The 21333-nt window shown below is 41.3% G+C and overlaps 1 protein-coding gene across 1 annotated transcript in view; it reads right to left on the minus strand.

Moving 5' to 3' along the window:
- LRBA (LPS responsive beige-like anchor protein) overlaps nt 1–21333 on the minus strand; it is an 825317-nt gene that overhangs the window by 243434 nt on the left and 560550 nt on the right. The window contains exon 40 of the mRNA XM_069744053.1: nt 1505–1622. Coding sequence (XP_069600154.1) covers nt 1505–1622 — 118 coding nt within the window. The remainder of the gene's footprint in view (nt 1–1504; nt 1623–21333) is intronic.

Raw genomic sequence — 21333 nt, forward strand, 5'->3', positions numbered from 1 at the left:
ACTTTCAACTCCCTCCAGAGGTTTTCTATAGGGTTGAGATCTGGAGACTGGCTAGGCCACTCCAGGACCTTGAAATGCTTCTTACGAAGCCACTCCTTCGTTGCCCTGGCGGTGTGCTTTGGATCATTGTCATGTTGAAAGACCCAGCCACGTTTCATCTTCAATGCCCTTGCTGATGGAAGGAGGTTTGCACTCAAAATCTCACGATACATGGCCCCATTCATTCTTTCATGTACCCGGATCAGTCGTCCTGGCCCCTTTGCAGAGAAACAGCCCCAAAGCATGATGTTTCCACCACCATGCTTTATAGTAGGTATGGTGTTTGATGGATGCAACTCAGTATTCTTTTTCCTCCAAACACGTCAAGTTGTGTTTCTACCAAACAGTTCCAGTTTGGTTTCATCAGACCATAGGACATTCTCCCAAAACTCCTCTGGATCATCCAAATGCTCTCTAGCAAACTTCAGACGGGCCCGGACATGTACTGGCTTAAGCAGTGGGACACGTCTGGCACTGCAGGATCTGAGTCCATGGTGGCGTAGTGTGTTACTTATGGTAGGCCTTGTTACATTGGTCCCAGCTCTCTGCAGTTCATTCACTAGGTCCCCCCGCGTGGTTCTGGGATTTTTGCTCACCGTTCTTGTGATCATTCTGACCCCACGGGGTGGGATTTTGCATGGAGCCCCAGATCGAGGGAGATTATCAGTGGTCTTGTATGTCTTCCATTTTCTAATTATTGCTCCCACTGTTGATTTCTTCACTCCAAGCTGGCTGGCTATTGCAGATTCATTCTTCCCAGCCTGGTGCAGGGCTACAATTTTGTTTCTGGTGTCCTTTGACAGCTCTTTGGTCTTCACCATAGTGGAGTTTGGAGTCAGACTGTTTGAGGGTGTGCACAGGTGTCTCTTTATACTGATAACAAGTTTAAACAGGTGCCATTACTACAGGTAATGAGTGGAGGAAAGAGGAGACTCTTAAAGAAGAAGTTACAGGTCTGTGAGAGCCAGAAATCTTGATTGTTTGTTTCTGACCAAATACTTATTTTCCACCATAATATGCAAATAAAATGTTAAAAAAACAGACAATGTGATTTTCTGGATTTTTTTTTCTCAGTTTGTCTCCCATAGTTGAGGTCTACCTATGATGTAAATTACAGACGCCTCTCATCTTTTTAAGTGGTGGAACTTGCACTATTGCTGACTGACTAAATACTTTTTTGCCGCACTGTATATATCTATATATATATCTATATATATATATAGATATATATATATATATATATATCTATATATATATATCTATATCTATATATAGATATATATATATATATATATATATATACATATATATATATATATATACACACACACGTACACACCTATACACCCACAAACATCAACTCTTCCACTAAACAATAAGAATTATTTATTGATATGTTTATAACAAAAAAAAAAAGGCTCTTTTCACCAAATAAAAAAACAGATTAATCCAATTAGGTATTTACCTCTGTTTGCCATGAATATTTCCAGGGCTGTATTTTGCAGAAGATAGCGTCGTGAAAACACAGCTCGAATCTCTGTGAAAAGCCATTTTCCATGAACTCCTTCTGTATAGCTGAGTATCTACCAAAAAAAAAATCAGTGTCACTTTTAAAGAGGAAGCCTCTTTTTCCCCATAAAACAAATCAATGGTACACATGAAAATAAGAGGTTTTGTAATATATCTTATCAGAGATGTCCGATTCCCTTTCCTCCAGGACCAATCAAGTCTCAAATGAATCCAGATTTCTCCATTACCAAGAAAAAGCAATCGGTGCTCATAAAAGTCTATGGAGACTTGTGGGAAGAGGGAGGAGATAGAGACAGATCGACATTCTGCTGCAAATTCACCTTAAACGACATTTACACTTTAAACTTGTCTAATAAAATTTTATTTTTCCAGATATAGGGCTCTAGACTCCCTTAACACACCTAACTTTTAAAATATTACAGTGCAAGTCTCTACCGCCACCTGTAGGGGGAGCTTCCTACATACTTCTTATATATTTAACTAGACAATTAAAGAGTACACTGTACATCCCTATAGAGGCGTCTGTCTGAAGTGAAGTAGGTTATTATGAGCTCTGTATCTGTACCTCCAGCCCTCTATAAAATTATATTATGACTCTAATCAGCACAGAATGTTGGACTTAAAGAGGGCTTCCTGAAATCTATTATCTATAGAATGGTCATTAATATGAAATCAGTAGGTGGAGAAGCCCGGTATCGGTACTGGATGCCTCCACCGATAGCTGATATCTGCTGCAGCCGTGACCATGTATGGAGCAGTATACAGCAGCCCGATATATGCTAAGAGACCACTGCCAAGTACTGCTCTTTATCCCCCATTCACTTGTCAGACCACCACCACTTTCATATCCGACTAATAAGGTCATCAACTGTGAAATCATAAACTCATTATAAAGTGATAAAAGATGGACATTCATTAAGTCCATGTGCATTTGAGTCACTAATCGCTGACATTAGCATAAAAAAATATTCAAGTAACTAGCCAACCAATTTAAATTCCGAATAATGGACATATACGCTAATATTTCGACAATCATCCCAATTTCACAATAGGTATAGAAGAAATACAGTGAAAATTCTATTTTTTATTTTTTATCAGTGCGATTGTAGTTATGTAGGAGCATATACAAACCAAGCCTTCCAATGCCTCGGAAAGCTTTTTATGAGTGCCTATGCTAGAACAATGGCAAAGAGTCTCTACTCAAGAAAAGACATTAAAACGAACCTTTCACCAGGTTTGGCCGATATAAGATATGGCCAATCACCTTTCAGGGCTTATATACAGCATTCTATAATGCTGGAGATAAGACCCAGATCTGACTTGAAAGATAAGAAAATAAGTAAAAAGAATTATGAATGGCACTGAGAAAAACCGCTCTTAGTACTCACTGATAAAGGATGAATGAGCTCAATCACGGACACATTCCAGAAACCTTCACCTTGCTGGAGGTGCTTCCTATGAAGAAGGTGCATACAGGGTCCAATAAAACAAGAAAAAAGCAGCAACACTCCACTTATTGGTGAAAAAACAACCTTAGTCCTTTATTGCATAATAAAGATCATGGACAAGGTATTACGGGTAAAACAAGTGCAGGTTATGCAGGCAAATGAAGCAGGACGACGGCCGTTTCACGCAATATGCGCTTCTACGCATCTGGACCTGTAGAAGCGCATATTGCGTGAAACGGCCGTCGTCCTGCTTCATTTGCCTGCATAACCTGCACTTGTTTTACCCGTAATACCTTGTCCATGATCTTTATTATGCAATAAAGGACTAAGGTTGTTTTAACACCAATAAGTGGAGTGTTGCTGCTTTTTTCTTGTTTTAGAAGAAAAATAAGTTTTATTATACTGACCTGGGGAGGCGGTCCGGTCCGATCGGTGTCGCAGGTCCGGGTCCTCCCATCTTCTTATGATCACTACCCTCCTGCTTGCTTCATGGCTCCCCGGCATGGCGCTCCCGCACAGGTGTATGTATCTGCCCTGTTGGAGGCAGAGGAAAGCACTGCAGTGTGCAGGCGCTGGGAAAGGTTCGAGAGGCCCAGAGCCTGCGCGCTGCAGTACGATGCTCTGCCCTCAACAGGGCAGATACATATGCCTGCGCGGGAGCAATGCCGGGGAGCCATAAAACAAGCAGGAGGGTGTTGCTCATAAGAAGATAGGAGGACCCGGACCTGCGACACCCATCGGACAGCACCGGACCGCCTCCCCAGGTGAGTATAATAAAAAACTTATTTTTCTTATCTTTCAGGTTGGATCTGGGGCTTATCTACAGCATTCTAGAATGCTGAATATAAGCCCTGAAAGGTGATGGCCGTATATTATATCGGCCATACCTGGTGACAGGTTCCTTTTAACAGCTATGTGAACCTTCATAACATGTTTCACTGTGCTAAAGAATAAAAAAAAAAAATGAAGCAACTACACAGGATTTTTTATTACTAAAGATATCCTAGTTCTTATGTACACAGCCTTTATGCAGAGCTAAGTGTTTCCATGGTTACAGACTACATGCAAACCCTGTGCAGTCTGATCCTGCGGTCACAATGCCCTAACTTTGCTCATCTATTTGGCAGGTAAGGCGTTCAAGCCATAATTGCATAGCCTCCAATGCAAATATGTAAGAACAGACAATACAGTAAATGTCAATTATAATATTACAAGACAAGTACATAGAAAAACAGCACACGTACTACAACACAGTGACCGCACAAGGGACGGCATCCTAATTTGTGTAGACCATAGGCTACTATTGATGTTCAGTTTGGTGGAAAGAACCAATCATATACTACCTCAAAATAAATGTTGATCCTATCAAAACAGATTATCTTGAAGAGTGGTCTCGCTCCATCATCGCAGTGATCTAAAGCAGCACTTCAAAGCCCCCTGACTTCAATTAAAATTGGATTAGACGCAAGATTGTCTTATGAAGGACGGCACCTTAGAAAGTGGTCGTGGTTCCCATGACTGCCTATCGTCTGACATTATCAGCTGGGATAAACACAGCAATAAAGTCATGCACGGCTGATTTATATATGAGGATTCAGAGAAGCTCCGTCATCACGTACCAGTAGTTCATTTCCATGGAAGCTCTAATAGCTGGATAAATTGCAGTGCAGAAAATATTATTCAATGTGCAAGAAACCGTAACATTTCCTTGGGCATTGAGGCAATAGTGCAACCTGGGCCCTAGGTAGTTAGGGCACCCTGGCAGCCACCAAAATGACCATGTGGGCACTTCCACATCAAGAGACGAACTGTGACACACATCCTCTCTCTCTCTGCAACTGCCATGATCAGAGAAAAGCTAGATTCACAATCAACCCTTTTTGTGCAGTTATCATAACAATGAATAATGATTCTGATGCTACTGTGAAAACATTACAAACTTGTAAGAACTAAATGCTATGACTGTGCACTAGCGACGAGTCGTTATCCAAGCATATTCAGATGCTAACCGAGTGTCCAGCGTGCTCGAAAAATATGCTCGAGTCCTCGTGTCTGCATGTCTCGTGGAGTGACAGCCGTAACACATGCAGCGATTGCCTAACAGACGGTTGAACTTGCGGGGCGGGCGATTATAATGGTGCCCCCCTCCCATCAGCGTCACATTGACCCGTTCGGCACTGTAATGCTGCACATGCGCTGTAAACCCTGTCCACCCTCCTACGGGCAGTGTCTGCATTGATTTTTTGCGCAGGCGCAGTGAATCACTACACAGTAGCAGAGACTCATCTGAGCAGAAAATCAATACAGACACTGCCCACAGGAGGGCGGACAGGGTTCACGTAAACGCAAGCGTGCACAGCGCATGCGCAGGATTACAGCGCCGAACAGGTCAATGTGATGGTGATGGGAGGGGGGTACCATTATAATTAAGTCAGGAGGCAGTGATTTCTTCCAGCCATCACACGCCCCAAAGCCTGGAAGAAATCATTAGCATATAACTTTATCAATGAATTTCTCAAGATTTACACCACAGCTATGAAGCATACAGGCAAGACTGGTTTAACCATTCTACTACTTGTATGCCCCATAGTATGAGCTCAAAGTCAACAATGGGTGACAGATTCCATTTAACAGAAAGATCGAGATCTCTGGGAGTGTGGAGGAGAAGATTGCATTATATGCAGATGACATCTTACTGTTCCTGGCGGACCCGGATGAAGCCCTGAAGGGGGCTATCGAGATCGTTGGGAAATTTGGAGACTTATCGGGATTGAGGATAAACTGGGATAAATCGGTCCTCTTTGAGGTGGATGAGGTGGAGGAGAGTAGAAGTGAGCCATTGGGAGAGGGGCGGCTTAAGGTAGTATCCCTTTTCAAATACCTGGGAATATGGATCTCGATGCCAGTTACAGAGTTTTTATATAGGAATTTGACACCTCTCATGGGCGCTCTTAAAGCAAAAGTGGATGCGTGGAATAAATTACACTTATCGGTGGTAGGTAGGGTTAATCTCATTAAAATGGTTGTGATGCCCAAATTACTCTACGTCCTACATAATGCGCCAGTTTGGATTCCACGTGGGAAATTCCGGCAGATTAATGCTCTATTTAGAAGTCTGATATGGGGGAGGCGGTGCCCACGTATTCGCCTGGAGACGCTTCAGCGACCCAAGGAAGATGGAGGATTGGCTTTACCTAATCCTGAGTTATATTTTCTTGCAGCCCAGAGCCAACATTTGAAGGGCTGGGCGCGGGAGGCGTCTTCCAGTGCGGTACAGCACTTGATGGAGGGGATGACGGACCGACGACCGGTAGCGCAGTGTCTGGAGGATGGTTCCTTGGATGCATTGGGGAAATTATACCCAACTATGTTTTTGATATATAAATTATGGACCAGACTGCGACAGATTCGGGGGGTCACGGGGCTGACTAAATTTACACCGATATGGTTTAATAATAATTTGGTTGAGTTTGCGGCCCTTGGAGTGCTGGCGGAGTGGCAGGCCAAAGGAATCCACTTGGTGGCTCAGATAATTCAACAACAAGGATTAAAGTCCTTTTCGCAGCTGCAAGGGGAGTTTGGACTGAGACCGACTGGGGAATATCAATATGCTCAGATGAAACATGCTTTTAAAGCTCAGAACAAGGGTGGTGGTATTGAGATCCAGGAGGACATAGTTCTGGAATACGTGTGTGGGGAAGGGTCCACAAGGGGAGTCATTACCACCCTTTATAAGGACCTTCTACATGCACATCTGCTAGACTTCCCTTTAAAAGCGAGAGCGAAATGGGAAAGAGATTTAGGCCCAATGGAGGATGAAACCTGGGAGTCGGTGTTGGAGTGGGTTCCACGAGTGTCACTGAGTGAGCCGTACAGACTATCGCAGCTGTACATCTTACACAGAGTCTATAAATCACCGGAAGTGTTGCACAGAGCGGGGTTGCGTGCTGACTCCGAATGCCCGAGATGTGGGACTGAGAATGCAGGAATATACCACATGATGTGGACATGTCCAAGACTGGTTGCTTTCTGGTTGGTGGTAATGAGCCGTGTGGAAGGGGCGTATAAATGCAGAGTGCCGAGGGATCCGATAGTGTGTATACTGGGACATGTAGAGGAAATCAGAGTGGATAACACCTGGAAGATAGCAATAGCTAGGCTATTATATATGGCAAGGAAGGTAATAGCAAGGAACTGGATCAAAGAGGAACCGCCTACAAGGGGTGAATTCCTGAATTATGTTAAATATGGTCTCAATTTGGAAAAGGGGGTCTATAAAAGACGTGGGAAAATAGAAACATTTGACAAAATGTGGTCTCCGTGGCTCGAGCTGGGATGAGTAGTTATGGGAAATGGGAGGATGAGGGCCTCTGAAAGGAAGAGAGTGCTAGAGGAACAAGCGGACATAAGTGAGTCAAATGGCTCAAAGAACCATCAATACTGGTAACAAAAGTATAACTGGGTATGAGCTGTCAGGGGAGGGGGGGGTTGGGTTTTGTTGGGATTGTTGGGGGCTTGGAAAATGTTAAAATTTTGCAAAATACTGGAAAATGCATAAATTGTATTGTTCACATTTGCTTTCAATAAAAAACTATTTAAACTAAAAAAAGAAAGATCGAGATCTCACTCCTTAACAGAGAGTGGCTCCGAAGGGTTGAGGGATCCCGCTATGCATGCCAGGATCTAACAACGTGGAAGATCAGACCTGACTTTGGTAGAAAATCACACTCTTCCGGGGAACATTAACAGCAGCATTTATGCCACTAACTTACCGTATGTTTAATAAAATCATTATTCTTGGGCTACCCCTTATTATATTAGTTAAAAATTGCAGCCAGTGATTGGTGATAGCTACTTTTAATAACACAACACATTCGGAATAAAGACAAATGAGTTAATATCCAGAGATAGAGCATCAAATAATGGAATGGAACTGAAATAAAGAAATGTACGTTTATTAACTGTGTGAGATTAAAGTCAATACAATGAACAATGTAGAGCTGGGATGTTATTAGGCATGCAACGTGGACTGGTTGGTAGTTTGCAACATTTCATGTCTTCTCTCCCGATTACCGGAGGAGATAACGCTCCAGCAAATGATGTATCAGCTCATTTTATCTCATCACTGTGGGGCTGGGTGACAATGAAGTTCATATTTCACTAGATCCCATTGAAGACTGGGAAAATTACTTGACCTCTTGACCTGAAATTTCACATGAGGACAGAAATGCTTCTTCTGCAAGGCAATGCAATTTTTCAGGTGTCAACCTTTAGTCTGGCTTTAAAAATTAATTTCATTTATATTAACCAATGATATTGATATTTTCTTAGAACGCCATTTGATACATGAAGCAGAGAATGGCAAATTGATGTAGCCCTAGATGGGTAAAGCTATTTCTATGAAAGCTTATGTGGCAAGACAGATTTACAGCAAGCAGAATTCCTATTTCATTGCGTAATATTTGTCCGGGATGAAGGCACCTAGAAACTCAAGCACGTAAATATTTCAGATGGTCTTAACTTGCTATTTTGTCTGAAATCTTGATAAACTAAGATATTAATGGACTAAAAAAACGCATTAAGACAATAGAAACCCACAAATGGAAGATATTACAAGAACAGAGCGGAACATTATAGTGGGATATTAACATACAACATTGGGACACATGTAAGTGCTCTGCAAGATTCTAACATTAAGTGTACTATATTTGTAAAGAATCACTTTATATCCTAATTAGGTTACCAATTGCGATGTTGTATGTCATGGCTGATATAATGAATATTTAGTTAACTATAATGCAAATAGTCACTTTATATCCTTACTAGGTTACAAATTGCGCTGTTATACAGTACAGACCAAAAGTTTGGACACACCTCATTTAAAGATCTTTCTGTATTTTCATGACTATAAAAATTGTACATTCACACTGAAGGCACCAAAACTATGAATTAACACATGTGGTATTCTATACTTAACAAAAAAGTGTGAAACAACTGAAATTATGTCTTATATTCTAGGTTCTTGAAAGCTTTTGATGACTGCTTTGGACACTCTTGGCATTCTCTTGATGAGCTTCAAGAGGTAGTCACCGGGAATGATTTTCACTTCACAGGTGTGCCCTGTCATAGTCATGAAAATGCAGAAAAATCTTTAAATGAGGTGTGTCCAAACTTTTGGTCTGTACTGTACTTGGCTGGTATAAGTGTATATTTTGTGTCCGAGCAAATTAAAAAGCACTTCGTTTTTAGATATTTTTTATTTTAATTTAACCCCTTACCGGCATCGGACGTACTATACCGTCCGATGCCGGCTCCCCTGCTTTGATGCAGGGCTCCGCGGTGAGCCCGCACCAAAGCCGGGACATGTCAGCTGTTTTGAACAGCTGACATGTGCCCAGAATAGGCCCGGGCAGAATCGCGATCTGCCCGCACCTATTAACTAGTTAAATGCCGCTGTCAAACGCAGACAGCGGCATTTAACTACCGCTTCCGGCCGGGCGGCCGGAAATGACGTCATCGCCGACCCCCGTCACATGTCCGGGGGTCGGCGATGTGTCTCCATTGTAGCCATAGAGGTCCTTGAGACCTCTATGGTTACTGATTGCCCGTCGCTGTGAGCGCCACCCTGTGGTCGGTGGCAGAGCCGATCGTGCTGTGCCTGCTTCTAGCCTCCCATGGAGGCTATTGAAGCATGGCAAAAGTTAAAAAAAAAAGTTTAAAAAAATGTGAAAAAAATAAAAAAAACATAAAAGTTTAAATCACCCCCCTTTCGCCCCAATCAAAATAAATCAATAAAAAAAAATATCAAATCTACGCATATTTGGTATCGCCGCGCTCAGAATTGCCCGATCTATCAAATAAAAAAAAGTATTAACCTGATCGCTAAACAGCGTAGCGGGAAAAAAACTCGAAACGCCAGAATTACGTTTTTTTGGTCGCCGCGACATTGCATTAAAATGCAATAACGGGCGATCAAAAGAACGTATCTGCACCGAAATGCTATCATTAAAAACGTCATCTCGGCACGCAAAAAATAAGCCCTCAACCGACCCCAGATCACGAAAAATGGAGACGCTACGAGTATCGGAAAATGGCGCAATTTTTTTTTTTTTTTTTTTTTTAGCAAAGTTTGGAATTTTTTTTCACCACTTAGATAAAAAATAACCTAGTCATGTTTGGTGTCTATGAACTCGTAATGACCTGGAGAATCATAATGGCAGGTCAGTTTTAGCATTTAGTGAACCTAGCAAAAAAGCCAAACAAAAAACCAATGTGGGATTGCACTTTTTTTGCAATTTCACCGCACTTGGAATTTTTTTCCTATTTTCTAGTACACGACATGCTAAAACCAATGATGTCATTCAAAAGTACAACTCGTCCCGCAAAGAATAAGCCCTCACATGGCCAAATTGACGGAAAAATAAAAAAGTTATGGCTCTGGGAAGGAGGGGAGCGAAAAACGAACATGGAAAAACGAAAAATCCCCTGGTCATGAAGGGGTTAACTAATAAAGATTAATTGTGGTTTCATATTCTCTGGATGTTTTGGCTTTTCTTCATGCCTGCAGTTATGCTTTAGTGGGACACATGTGGCTACCATGTTTTGTACAGAGCACTAAATGAGAATTTTTAATTAATGTTCCACTTCAAATATGCTTTTCAGAGTTAAAGCTCAAAAACTATGATGGAAAGAATACCACATGGGTGGAAAGAATACATGTCCTGGCAGTTGGCAGCCCCCAACTGCATACTGTAGTCCCCACCTCCAAGTGTTCCCATTGCTGTCATGCAATTATAGCTTATTTCACAAGACCATTTCAACACACAACCAGATAAACAAGTGTACCTTGTGACAAAAGATTGTAACAAACATACGCGCTTGTTAAAAAAAAAAATGAAAAAGCCAAGATACAGCTTGCAGAATTGCATGAGCAAATTATAGTGTAGTAATAAGGCTAGGTTCACATTGCGTTAGTGGGTGTCCGCTAACGGAATCCGTTACATGGCGAAATTGGCGCAATTAACACTATGTAACGGATCCGTTAGCGCACCCATTGACTGCAATGTGCTAACGGATCGCTAACGCATCGCTAACGTATGCCTTTTTCGGCATGCGTCAGCGATGTGCCGTTAGTTTCAGACGGACCTTGAACGCTGCTTGCAGCGTTCAGGGTCCGCTCTTCGCTAGCGCAGATCGGGCATCTGCGCAAGCGGGATTGCCTAACGCAATCCCTTTTTGGATATTGCGTTAGCGCAATCCGTTAGCGTATCCGCTAAACGGATTGCACTAACGCAATGTGAACCTAGCCTTAGAGACAATTGCATATTTTCTATTAATTTACATTATGTAATAAAGATTTGTTCATCATTACATTTTGCAAAGAGTTGCTGATCTTACCTACAGTCCCACAAACTACGAACCCAAGGTGGTCAAAATCACATTACCATACCACAAATAGTCAGAGGATATAAGAAAGGTGGCTGGAAAACGCGCTGCCGGGGATGTATTGATTAAGATATCACCAAGGAATATTATGCAACTAACTTACCTGAGAAGGAGCTGGACCAGCTCTAAAACGCGTAGCATTAAATAAAAGTAAAGCTCCATGATATTCCTTGATCTCTTAATCCATACATCCCCGGTAGCGCTTTATCCAGCCACCTTTCTTCTATCCTCGGATTACATTTCTGGCTCTCTGGACAGGGTTCAGCAGGTGGAGCATCAGCCATCGTATTATACGCCCTACTTTGCTCAGTGTTGTACCAGCAGCTGCACAACTCATTCAGGTGAGCACTTTTACCACTGAGTTTTTTCTACTTGTCTGGTTTGAGGTGCACAAGGTGTGCTTTCCCCCTTCTTTTTCTTCCAGTAGGTTAAGTAGGTTATATGTTAAGAAGGTAGTCCATCATGGAGTAGCACCTTCACCACAGGGCTGAGTGTGACGGACACAATTATCCTCTGAGGAGTTCTACAACAGTCAGTGTTTGTACCGAGAAAGCGGATATACTCATGCATACATGCTAACTTATTCTATAAAGTAATATTTGGACTAAAATACTGGTAACATCTACAAACCCATAAATTATTTAACACTGAACGTCAATAAATAAAGCTCCTCCTGTTCCTACTGAAAAGTTTAGGAGAGTAAAGTGATTCCAGAAGGTTCCCACAAATTTGGAAATAAATCATCGGATACTTCTGTCCTTATAAACTACCTCTCACAGAGGGTGGTTATGACATGGCCTGGCTGGGTTTCCAAAATAAATACCATAAATCCCTCTACAGGAATCTTGTTTTTGCATTGTTAACATCCACAAAACATAACGCAAACATGAACCAAATCTCTTGGCCAAAACCTCACCATCGGTATAAACAGCAGCATTAGCGCGCTATGATAAAGAAAATTTGTTACGCACAAAATTCAAGTTCTTAGCACTTGAGAGTTTTCCCATGAAATACATCAACTATTCACAATGTGAAATGACTGGGGCCTAGAGAGGACACTGCTTGCACCCACATCTTTGGGTTCACCTCACCCATTGCTCTTCAATATGGTCCAGACTGAATAGATCTACATGGATTCTGATGACCACTGTTGCTCCATTCATGCACAAGGGAGGGATGGAGATAGTTGTACTTAACTATTTCCGTCAGTTACAAAACCAATGTATGGAGTGGCAGTGGACTTCTGTGACTATGCTACTTCATTTAAACCCCACTACACTGTGGAGAAATGGAAATTAGGACACACTTTCTTGTGATTAGCGGGAGACTCCACATTCACACATTTATCAACTAATCTTCCATTAGGTGATTCATGTATTTTGTTGAAATTCCCAATAAAAGCAATATTCAAAATTGTTACCTATTCACAATTAGTAATAAATGCATAATTGCAGGGATACCCACCAAAAACAAGGGTGTATTATCCTCCACCCATGAGGAATTTGAATGCAGTGGTGGTCACCTATTTGCCCTACTGTTACATTTCTGTACACTGTTGGTCTAGTGATAGTGGGGATCCCAGCGGTAGTACCCTCAGGCTTGATCACACACAGATTTTTTTTCTGCAATTTGTCCACAGGTTTATCAAGGGTAATTAATGTTGCACTTTACAGAACCAGCAAAGTGCATGACACTTCTGAAATCTCATGCACATGTTGCTTATTTTTTCCTTGCGGAGTTTAGCCAAAGCATCTTTTTACCAATTCTGTAGAATTTCAATTGTTTCAGTATTTTTGCAGCGTATTTCACCCATTCAAACACATGGTAAAAATGTGCGCGTTTTATACAGCATTTTACCAGCCAACAGTCTGGTTTTGGTGAAGAAGAATCTGCTGCAAATACTCAATGAGTGCACATACCCTAAGTGATGATACATTTACCACTTATTCAGCAAACATCTTTTGCGAAATAATAGTTGTTACAGGTGGTATTGAGAAGTAGAAACTTCTAGGAGTGAAAGCTACTTGGCAACTAAATAGCGAACGTCAGCTTAAAGTCTCATGAATTGGATTGTTATGGTGGCGAAATTCACGGGCCAGAAGTCCCCGTACATAGTGCCATTAGCAACCAATCTTGGATTAACCAAGTAAGGAAAAAAGAAAAAAAATCCATAGGCAGAAACCATCCCAACCTAAGCACACTATGTCATAGTCCATCATATTTAAGGAAGTGCGTACTTTTTTTAAAGATTTTTTTTTTTACTTTACAAACAAAATTAGGGAAAACAAAATTAAAATGTAAAGGATAATTACGGATTTTTTTTTTTATTAGATTTTTTATGCGCATTTGTTCAAAGCAATTGTATAAATAACAAAAGCCAGAATAAATTATATTTTGGATGCGGCATGAGAATAGTGGCATAATGCACCACCTCTAATTAGCCAAATACTTAGAGTTTTCAAGTCATTTGTACTTTAGCTATGAGTAAGAGTTCATATGGCATCCGAAACAAATAAATCATAGGAGTATTTTTATACATGCGCATAACGTAAAAATGTTTTTATTATGCAGTAATTAAAAAGTTATGTTTTCAACAAATTTACATGTGTTGTTGCTGGAGTCCCCGCACAGTTCATCTGGATCTCTTTAGCCGTCCCAACATGTAGATCACTGAAGACATTAATCTGAAAGTAGCTGAAAGAGATCTCTTGTCAATAAAATTTTTATATGAGAACAAGAGTTTGAGACATTGTCCATAGTCACCTAATATCCCCCAAATTTAAAAAAAATATATATCTGGCTGTGAAGAACCAAAATTCCAGGTTTCTTTAGATTTAGCCTGCATAAAAACTTGTAGCTTTACACTTTAGGTCAGGGGTGGGGAATCATTTTTCTACCAAGGGCCATTTGGATATTTCCACCATCCTTCGGGGGCTGGGCAAAAGGATCAACTTGAAAATTATTCTGCTATATTTGGTCAAACATTTAAATTAACTCGCCCATAATGTGATGCCTGGAGCTGCTTCTCTTTGGTAAGGCTGTGATGTTAGGCAGTATTGATGATGTTGCTACTCGCAACTGTTTTGCCAGGTTTACGATGGTCTGGAGCGCAGTCAACTCCGCGATAAGTTTTGTAAAGAAATTGTGGCATTGAGATGTGTTTCTAACACAGATGTATATTACACTACAAGGGCAGCTACGCAAAATGAGGCCACATGCCCGAGCAGTGAGGTGCCCAGCAATCTGCTTGGGGTTCTCCACGCCTGCTTTACAGCAAGAAATTAAAAAGCGTCAGTACTGCGTATGAACAAGACAGTCAGGAACTCCTGAACTCGATGGCACAAGGAGTGCGTGATATATTACATGGATGTGGAGCCAAATCACTGACTCCGACTCCACAGCACTGCCTCACATAAAGTGCAGCACAGATTCATCTCAACTAAAAGCAGAGATCCTTCGATCAGGAACAGAACAGACATTAATAGGGCATTTCAGAACTTCACAATTTATTATGGAAACATTAACAGCACATCCTGCCTTGTACTACTGTACCCAAATTTATTATATATTTTAGGAGTGGGATACGGTCTATTTTATACTAGCTCCAACTCCACCAAAATGGACACCGACTCCACAGCCCTAATATATTACATCACCTTACCATCACCTGAATCACATTGCCAAACCATTGTGTCTGGGAAGCAGCAGATCATGGAGCATTTGGAGAATGCTGCCAGGCAAAAAGGCACCACTGTGATAAAACATGTCTTCACTAATCATCGGGGGAATGTTGAGATCTTTACATGACTGTTAGACGTGAATAGAGAACTGCAGAAATGCAAAACCATCTCCATATATTCTGTCTGGATAAATTAGTTGCCTCACCAGGAATAACCACTATTTTAGAGATGAGGGGGTCCCCTAGGTGAGACATCCATGGGATCCTGCAGAAATTCTGGAAATGTCTAACTTTGGAGTATCCCTGTAAGCATACATAAGCAAACCCCTCACAATAAAGTTATCTAACGAGTTCTGATTTTAAACTCCACCATGATCCCTAAAATAAAGTCCTGCGAACACTGCTGCAACAAGAGTGTTCTCTAGAACCGTATGCTTGGCACATGCATTCTAACGTGCGAATTGCCAATACTAAGAAAAAAATATCCAACCTCTCATAAACGCGAGATAACAGACCTGGAAGCTCAAATGAATGTTGCACACTACAGTGTTCATTAGTTGTACCTCCTTATCTCAGATTCCACTTCATTTTACAGAGAATGCAATAATAAAACCCTCATCTATTATCCTCTTACTGATCTAGTCAAGTGGAAATGGTTAATAACACGCTACAAATTGAACTTCAATCAACTAATTTCCTTTTTTCTTTCTATAAGCAATCTGCATTAAAATATTACTAGGAAATATAATTTGTTTAGGCAAGCGGGTGCTATATTTATGGAGGCTATGGGCATTAAGTGTTTTGAGCCAGAGTATTAAATATATCCAATGTTTCCTTTATCTGTAGTGCTAAAACATGAGCTCATTTTATTACAGTGCAATAATACAAGGGGCTTATCTTGGTGAACACAGGGACATCAAGTCAGCCTAATAGTAGGCATTATACAAAAGGTCATTTATCTTGTTTTCAGATTTTTGGTAGCAATGGGTAGTTTATGAATTGGTACATTATTGTGGATGAAATTGCTGCCTATTTAAAAAAAGTTAATCTGTTTACAAGCCGTCTTATCTTTAAATGCCAGAGCTATTAGGGAACATGTCCATAACTGTCAAGGAAAGTGAATTAAGGGAAAGTAGGGAATATTACACAAATAAAAGCCATAATGATTTAAGACTTTTCTCAGTAAGTAGCCCGTTCCTGGATCATAAAATGACTTTACAATTGTACAGTTTTTAGAAAGTATGTAATAGAGCTGGTTTGCTTATTGGCTCCTGGTGGAGCTCATTCATCACGCCCGCTTGTTTACCAACCAAGTAATGTGTGTTTTCACTGCTCAGATGAAATCATACAATTTATTTTACAAAAGTAAATGTGCCAACCAATATGACCACAAAATTGCACTTCCTCCGACTGATGTACTCATGTGAATGCCTCAAACATCTGGGGACATGTAATGCATTGCCAAAATGTGTCATGCAAAATCACTCTCTTTGTTTTACCAGCATTCGTAGACACCTCTAATGTTTTATTTCCCTAATGCATAACATTGTATCCATGCTAAAATATATCAGCTAAAAGCCAAGTGTGGTATAAGGTTCAGAAACCAAAGGACTTGTAAAATGGATCAGCTCCAGAGGTCAGCAGTGGATGAACAGCATGAGGCAGACTGCCTTCCTTTCATGTCTTCTATCAGACATGTTGGCACCAATTTCCTGGGCTCTACTCCTACAGTTCTAACTTTTCTGAAGATATTGTGTTTTCCTGCATTAAATCCTTTGGCCAAGTCACTCTACCCTATATAGTACCAACAGGAAGGTGCAAATCTACTCAATTATTGCTTGATCAAAATTAAAAGATCACAGAAATTGATAGAAGAGAATGTATAGATTTTCACATAAATATAGCATAATATTTGCAAGCAACCTCAATCTTATAGAAAACCTGCCCTTTCCCTGACTTCCCAGCATGCACTGCGTATGCCACTGTTCAATACATTGCTTGATCAGAACTGATAGTCCACCTCTCTGCTTTGTTTCTATGCAGTTAGGCAAGAGCACAGGAGTGGGCAGACAAAAACATCCACCATCACCTCCTGTACTCCATCTTGACATCACTGCTACTCGTGATGGATTACACTTGACAACAGGCAGTTGGCAACAAGTTAAAAAAAAAAAGGGAAAAACCTAGAGGTAGACACCTTGTGTTTATTATTGTGTTGTTTTTTTAAGGAGTAGTAAGACAACAATTCTTCAAATAAAGATCAACTTGTATATATCATACGGTGTGGTATTAGTTGGTGATCGGTGGGGGATCGGGTCCAGAGACTCCCGCTGAGCAGTCAAACCACTGTTCTGAAATGGGCAGCTTCTGTATGGGCTCAATAGTAAGTCTATGGGTCTTGAAACTAAAGGTACCGTCACAACTTTGCAACGAGAACGACAACGATCCGTGACGTTGCAGCGTCCTGGATAGCGATCTCGTTGTGTTTGACACGCAGCAGCGATCTGGATCCCGCTGTGCCATCGCTGGTCGGAGCTAGAAGTCCAGAACTTTATTTCGTCGTCAGGTCAGCGTGTATCGTCATGTTTGACATCAAAAGCAACGATGCCAGCAACGTTTTACATGGAGCTAACAACCAGTGATAATGATAAGTGAGTCGCCGTTACGTCACTGGATCGCTCCTGCATCGTTCTGGAGTTGCTGTGTTTGATGTCTCTACAGCGACCTAAACAGCGACGCTCCGGCGATCGGCTCGTTGTCTATATCGCTGCAGCGTCGCTGAGTGTGACGGTACCTTAACTCCCAGAGCAGTGCACAGATCCAGAGAATACCACTGAGGCCTTACACGGCTCTGTGCGCGTAGCTCATTTGAAGAGGACCTTTCACTACTTATGGCATGTTATATTAACTATCATATGATAAAGGGGCTGAAAAGCTGTATAAAATGTAATTTTTTGATATTTTCTCAGCTTTGTAGAGATTTTAGCTTTAGCTAGATATGTCAATTTATACTTCAATCAAAGGTGCATTAACAGAGATTATTCTTTGTGATTGATCCTTTTTCTCCTGTACAACATTGCCCAATTATATGGAAGAATCATGCAGGGAAAAAAAGGAAACTCACCTAGAGAAGATCAAAGCTGGCCTTTTCAGTCTAACCTTATCACACTCAGATTGTCTCACGCTCTATGCTGTCATAATAAGTGCTGGGTGAGAATGAGCGCTGTGCCGTTATGTCATTTCATACAATGCTCTGCATCTATGCTAGGTACCAGCGAACAATGCAGTGATACCTGGGGCAAAACCAGAACATTGTATGTGAGAATCGATGCAGCTTTCATCTGCCGTTGCTGTCGTGTCAATTCATAATATAATGACAGCACCGGCAGAGGAAAGCTGCAGCGTGCAATCAGCATTTGTCACATACAATATTCTGGATCTATCCCAAATATTAGGGCACTATTCCCAATACTTGGGATCCAGAGTCTTTTATATATTGACATTACAGAGCAGCTCTCTTCCTCTTTTAACTGTAGGCATTGGGAGTGAGGAGATCTCAATGTAGACAGTTTAGCATGCCAAAAGTAGTGAAAGGTCTTTTTTTAAAGGGAATTAGTATCCAAGTTTTTGTTATGGAATTTGAGAGCAGCATGATGTAGGGAAAAAAAAAAAAAACAATTCCATAGTGATGTGTCTGCATGTTATTTTGATAGATTTTGGTCTGATTTTGGTCTGCATGTTATTTTGATAGAATCCTCAATTTTCACAGCAGCGTTCTGAATGCTGAGCACTGTATAGCTCATCCCATACCACTTATTAGCAGTTCTCTCTATAAACTATACATTGAAAGAAAGCTGATAATCAGTGGCGGCAGTGGGGTTACACACAGTTGACTAGGAGGCACGAGACACCAAATGTTCAAGTAAATATCTCCTGCTGAAAATACAGATTTTTACTGAAACAGCAAAACACAGCCTATTAAGTGACACAGTGTTGGAATTAGGCTCTCAACCATTACATTGTGTTGCTCCTTACATAGCAAAAATGTGTTGAAAGATTGACTTGGAGACCCGCCGACTAGAAGCACATGGTATCCACCAAGAGATACGCCCCCTGAGGAAGTGAATATGAAACGTACGTTGGGATGGAGGGAAGCACTGCCAGAACCCGAAGCAGCAAGTCGGATCCCTTTTGGACTCCTACAGGAATAAGTAAAAAATTCCTTCCCCTATTTCTTATTTACAAAGCATCCGTACCTTGCACTAGACACTTGGCCACTGGGCAGATACGATAATGACTTTAAAATTTATTAATAAAATATTGCAATATTTGTAATGAATATATTTGCATAAGTGGTTATATTTGTACTAGATGGTGGCCCGATTCTAATACATCGGGTATTTTAGAATATGCATGTCCACGTAGTATATTGCCCAGCGACGTAGTATATTGCCCAACCACGTAATATATTGCCCAGCTGGACATTTCAAAAGCTTTTGATACGGTGCCACACAAAAGGTTGATACATAAAATGAGAATAATGGGGAAAGGGGAAAATATGTGTAAGTGGATTGAGAGCTGGCTCAGGGATAGGAAACAAAGGGTGGTTATTAATGGAGCACACTCGGACTGGGTCGCGGTTAGCAGTGGGGTACCACAGGGGTCAGTATTGGGCCCTCTTCTTTTTAACATTTATTAATGACCTTGTAGGGGGCATTCAGAGCAGAATTTCAATATTTGCAGATGACACTAAACTCTGCAGGGTACTCAATAAAGAGGACAATTTTATATTACAGGATGATTTATGTAAACTAGAAGCTTGGGCTGATAAATGGCAAATGAGCTTTAATGGGGATAAATGTAAGGTCATGCACTTGGGTAGAAGTAATAAGATGTATAACTATGCGCTTAATTCTAAATCTCTGGGCAAAACCGTCAATGAAAAAGACCTGGGAGTATGGGTGGATGACAAACTCATGTTCAGTGGCCAGTGTCAGGCAGCTGCTACAAAGGCAAATAAAATAATGGGATGCATTAAAAGAGGCATAGATGCACATGAGGAGAACATAATTTTACCTCTATACAAGTCACTAGTTCGACCACACTTAGAATACTGTGCACAGTTCTGGTCTACGGTGTATAAGAAAGACATAGCTGAACTAGAGCGGGTGCAGAGAAGAGCGACCAAGGTGATTAGAGGACTGGGGGGTCTGCAATACCAAGATAGGTTATTACCCTTGGGGCTATTTAGTTTGGTAAAACGAAGACTAAGGGGTGATCTTATTTTAATGTATAAATATACGAGGGGACAGTACAAAGACATTTCTGATGATCTTTTTAATCAAAGACCTATGACAGGGACAAGGGGGCATCCTCTACGTCTGGAGGACAGAAGGTTTAGGCATAATAACAGACGCGGGTTCTTTACTGTAAGAGCAGTGAGACTATGGAACTCTCTGCCGTATGATGTTGTAATGAATGATTCATTACTTAAATTTAAGAGGGGATTGGATACCTTTCTTGAAAAGTATAATGTTGCAGGGTATATATACTAGATTCCTTGATAGGGCGTTGATCCAGGGAACTAGTCTGATTGCCGTATGTGGAGTCGGGAAGGAATTTTTTCCCCAAAGTGGAGCTTACTATTGGAGCTTACTATTTGCCACGTGGTTTTTTTTTTGCCTTCCTCTGGATCAACATGTTAGGGCATGTTAGGTTAGGCTATGGGTTGAACTAGAAGAACTTAAAGTCTTCCTTCAACCTTAATAATTATGTTACTATGTAGTATACTGCCCAGCGACATAGTATACTGCCCAGCGACATAGTACACTGCCCAGCCACATAGTACACTGCCCAGCCACATAGTACACTGCCCAGCCACATAGTACACTGCCCAGCCACATAGTACACTGCCCAGCCACATAGTACACTGCCCAGCCACATAGTACACTGCCCAGCCACATAGTACACTGCCCAGCCACATAGTACACTGCCCAGCCACATAGTACACTGCCCAGCCACATAGTACACTGCCCAGCCACATAGTACACTGCCCAGCCACATAGTACACTGCCCAGCCACATAGTACACTGCCCAGCCACATAGTACACTGCCCAGCCACATAGTACACTGCCCAGCCACATAGTACACTGCCCAGCCACATAGTACACTGCCCAGCCACATAGTACACTG

Source organism: Ranitomeya imitator, chromosome 1, assembly GCF_032444005.1.
Source record: "Ranitomeya imitator isolate aRanImi1 chromosome 1, aRanImi1.pri, whole genome shotgun sequence".
NCBI classification, from domain to species: Eukaryota; Metazoa; Chordata; class Amphibia; order Anura; family Dendrobatidae; genus Ranitomeya; species Ranitomeya imitator.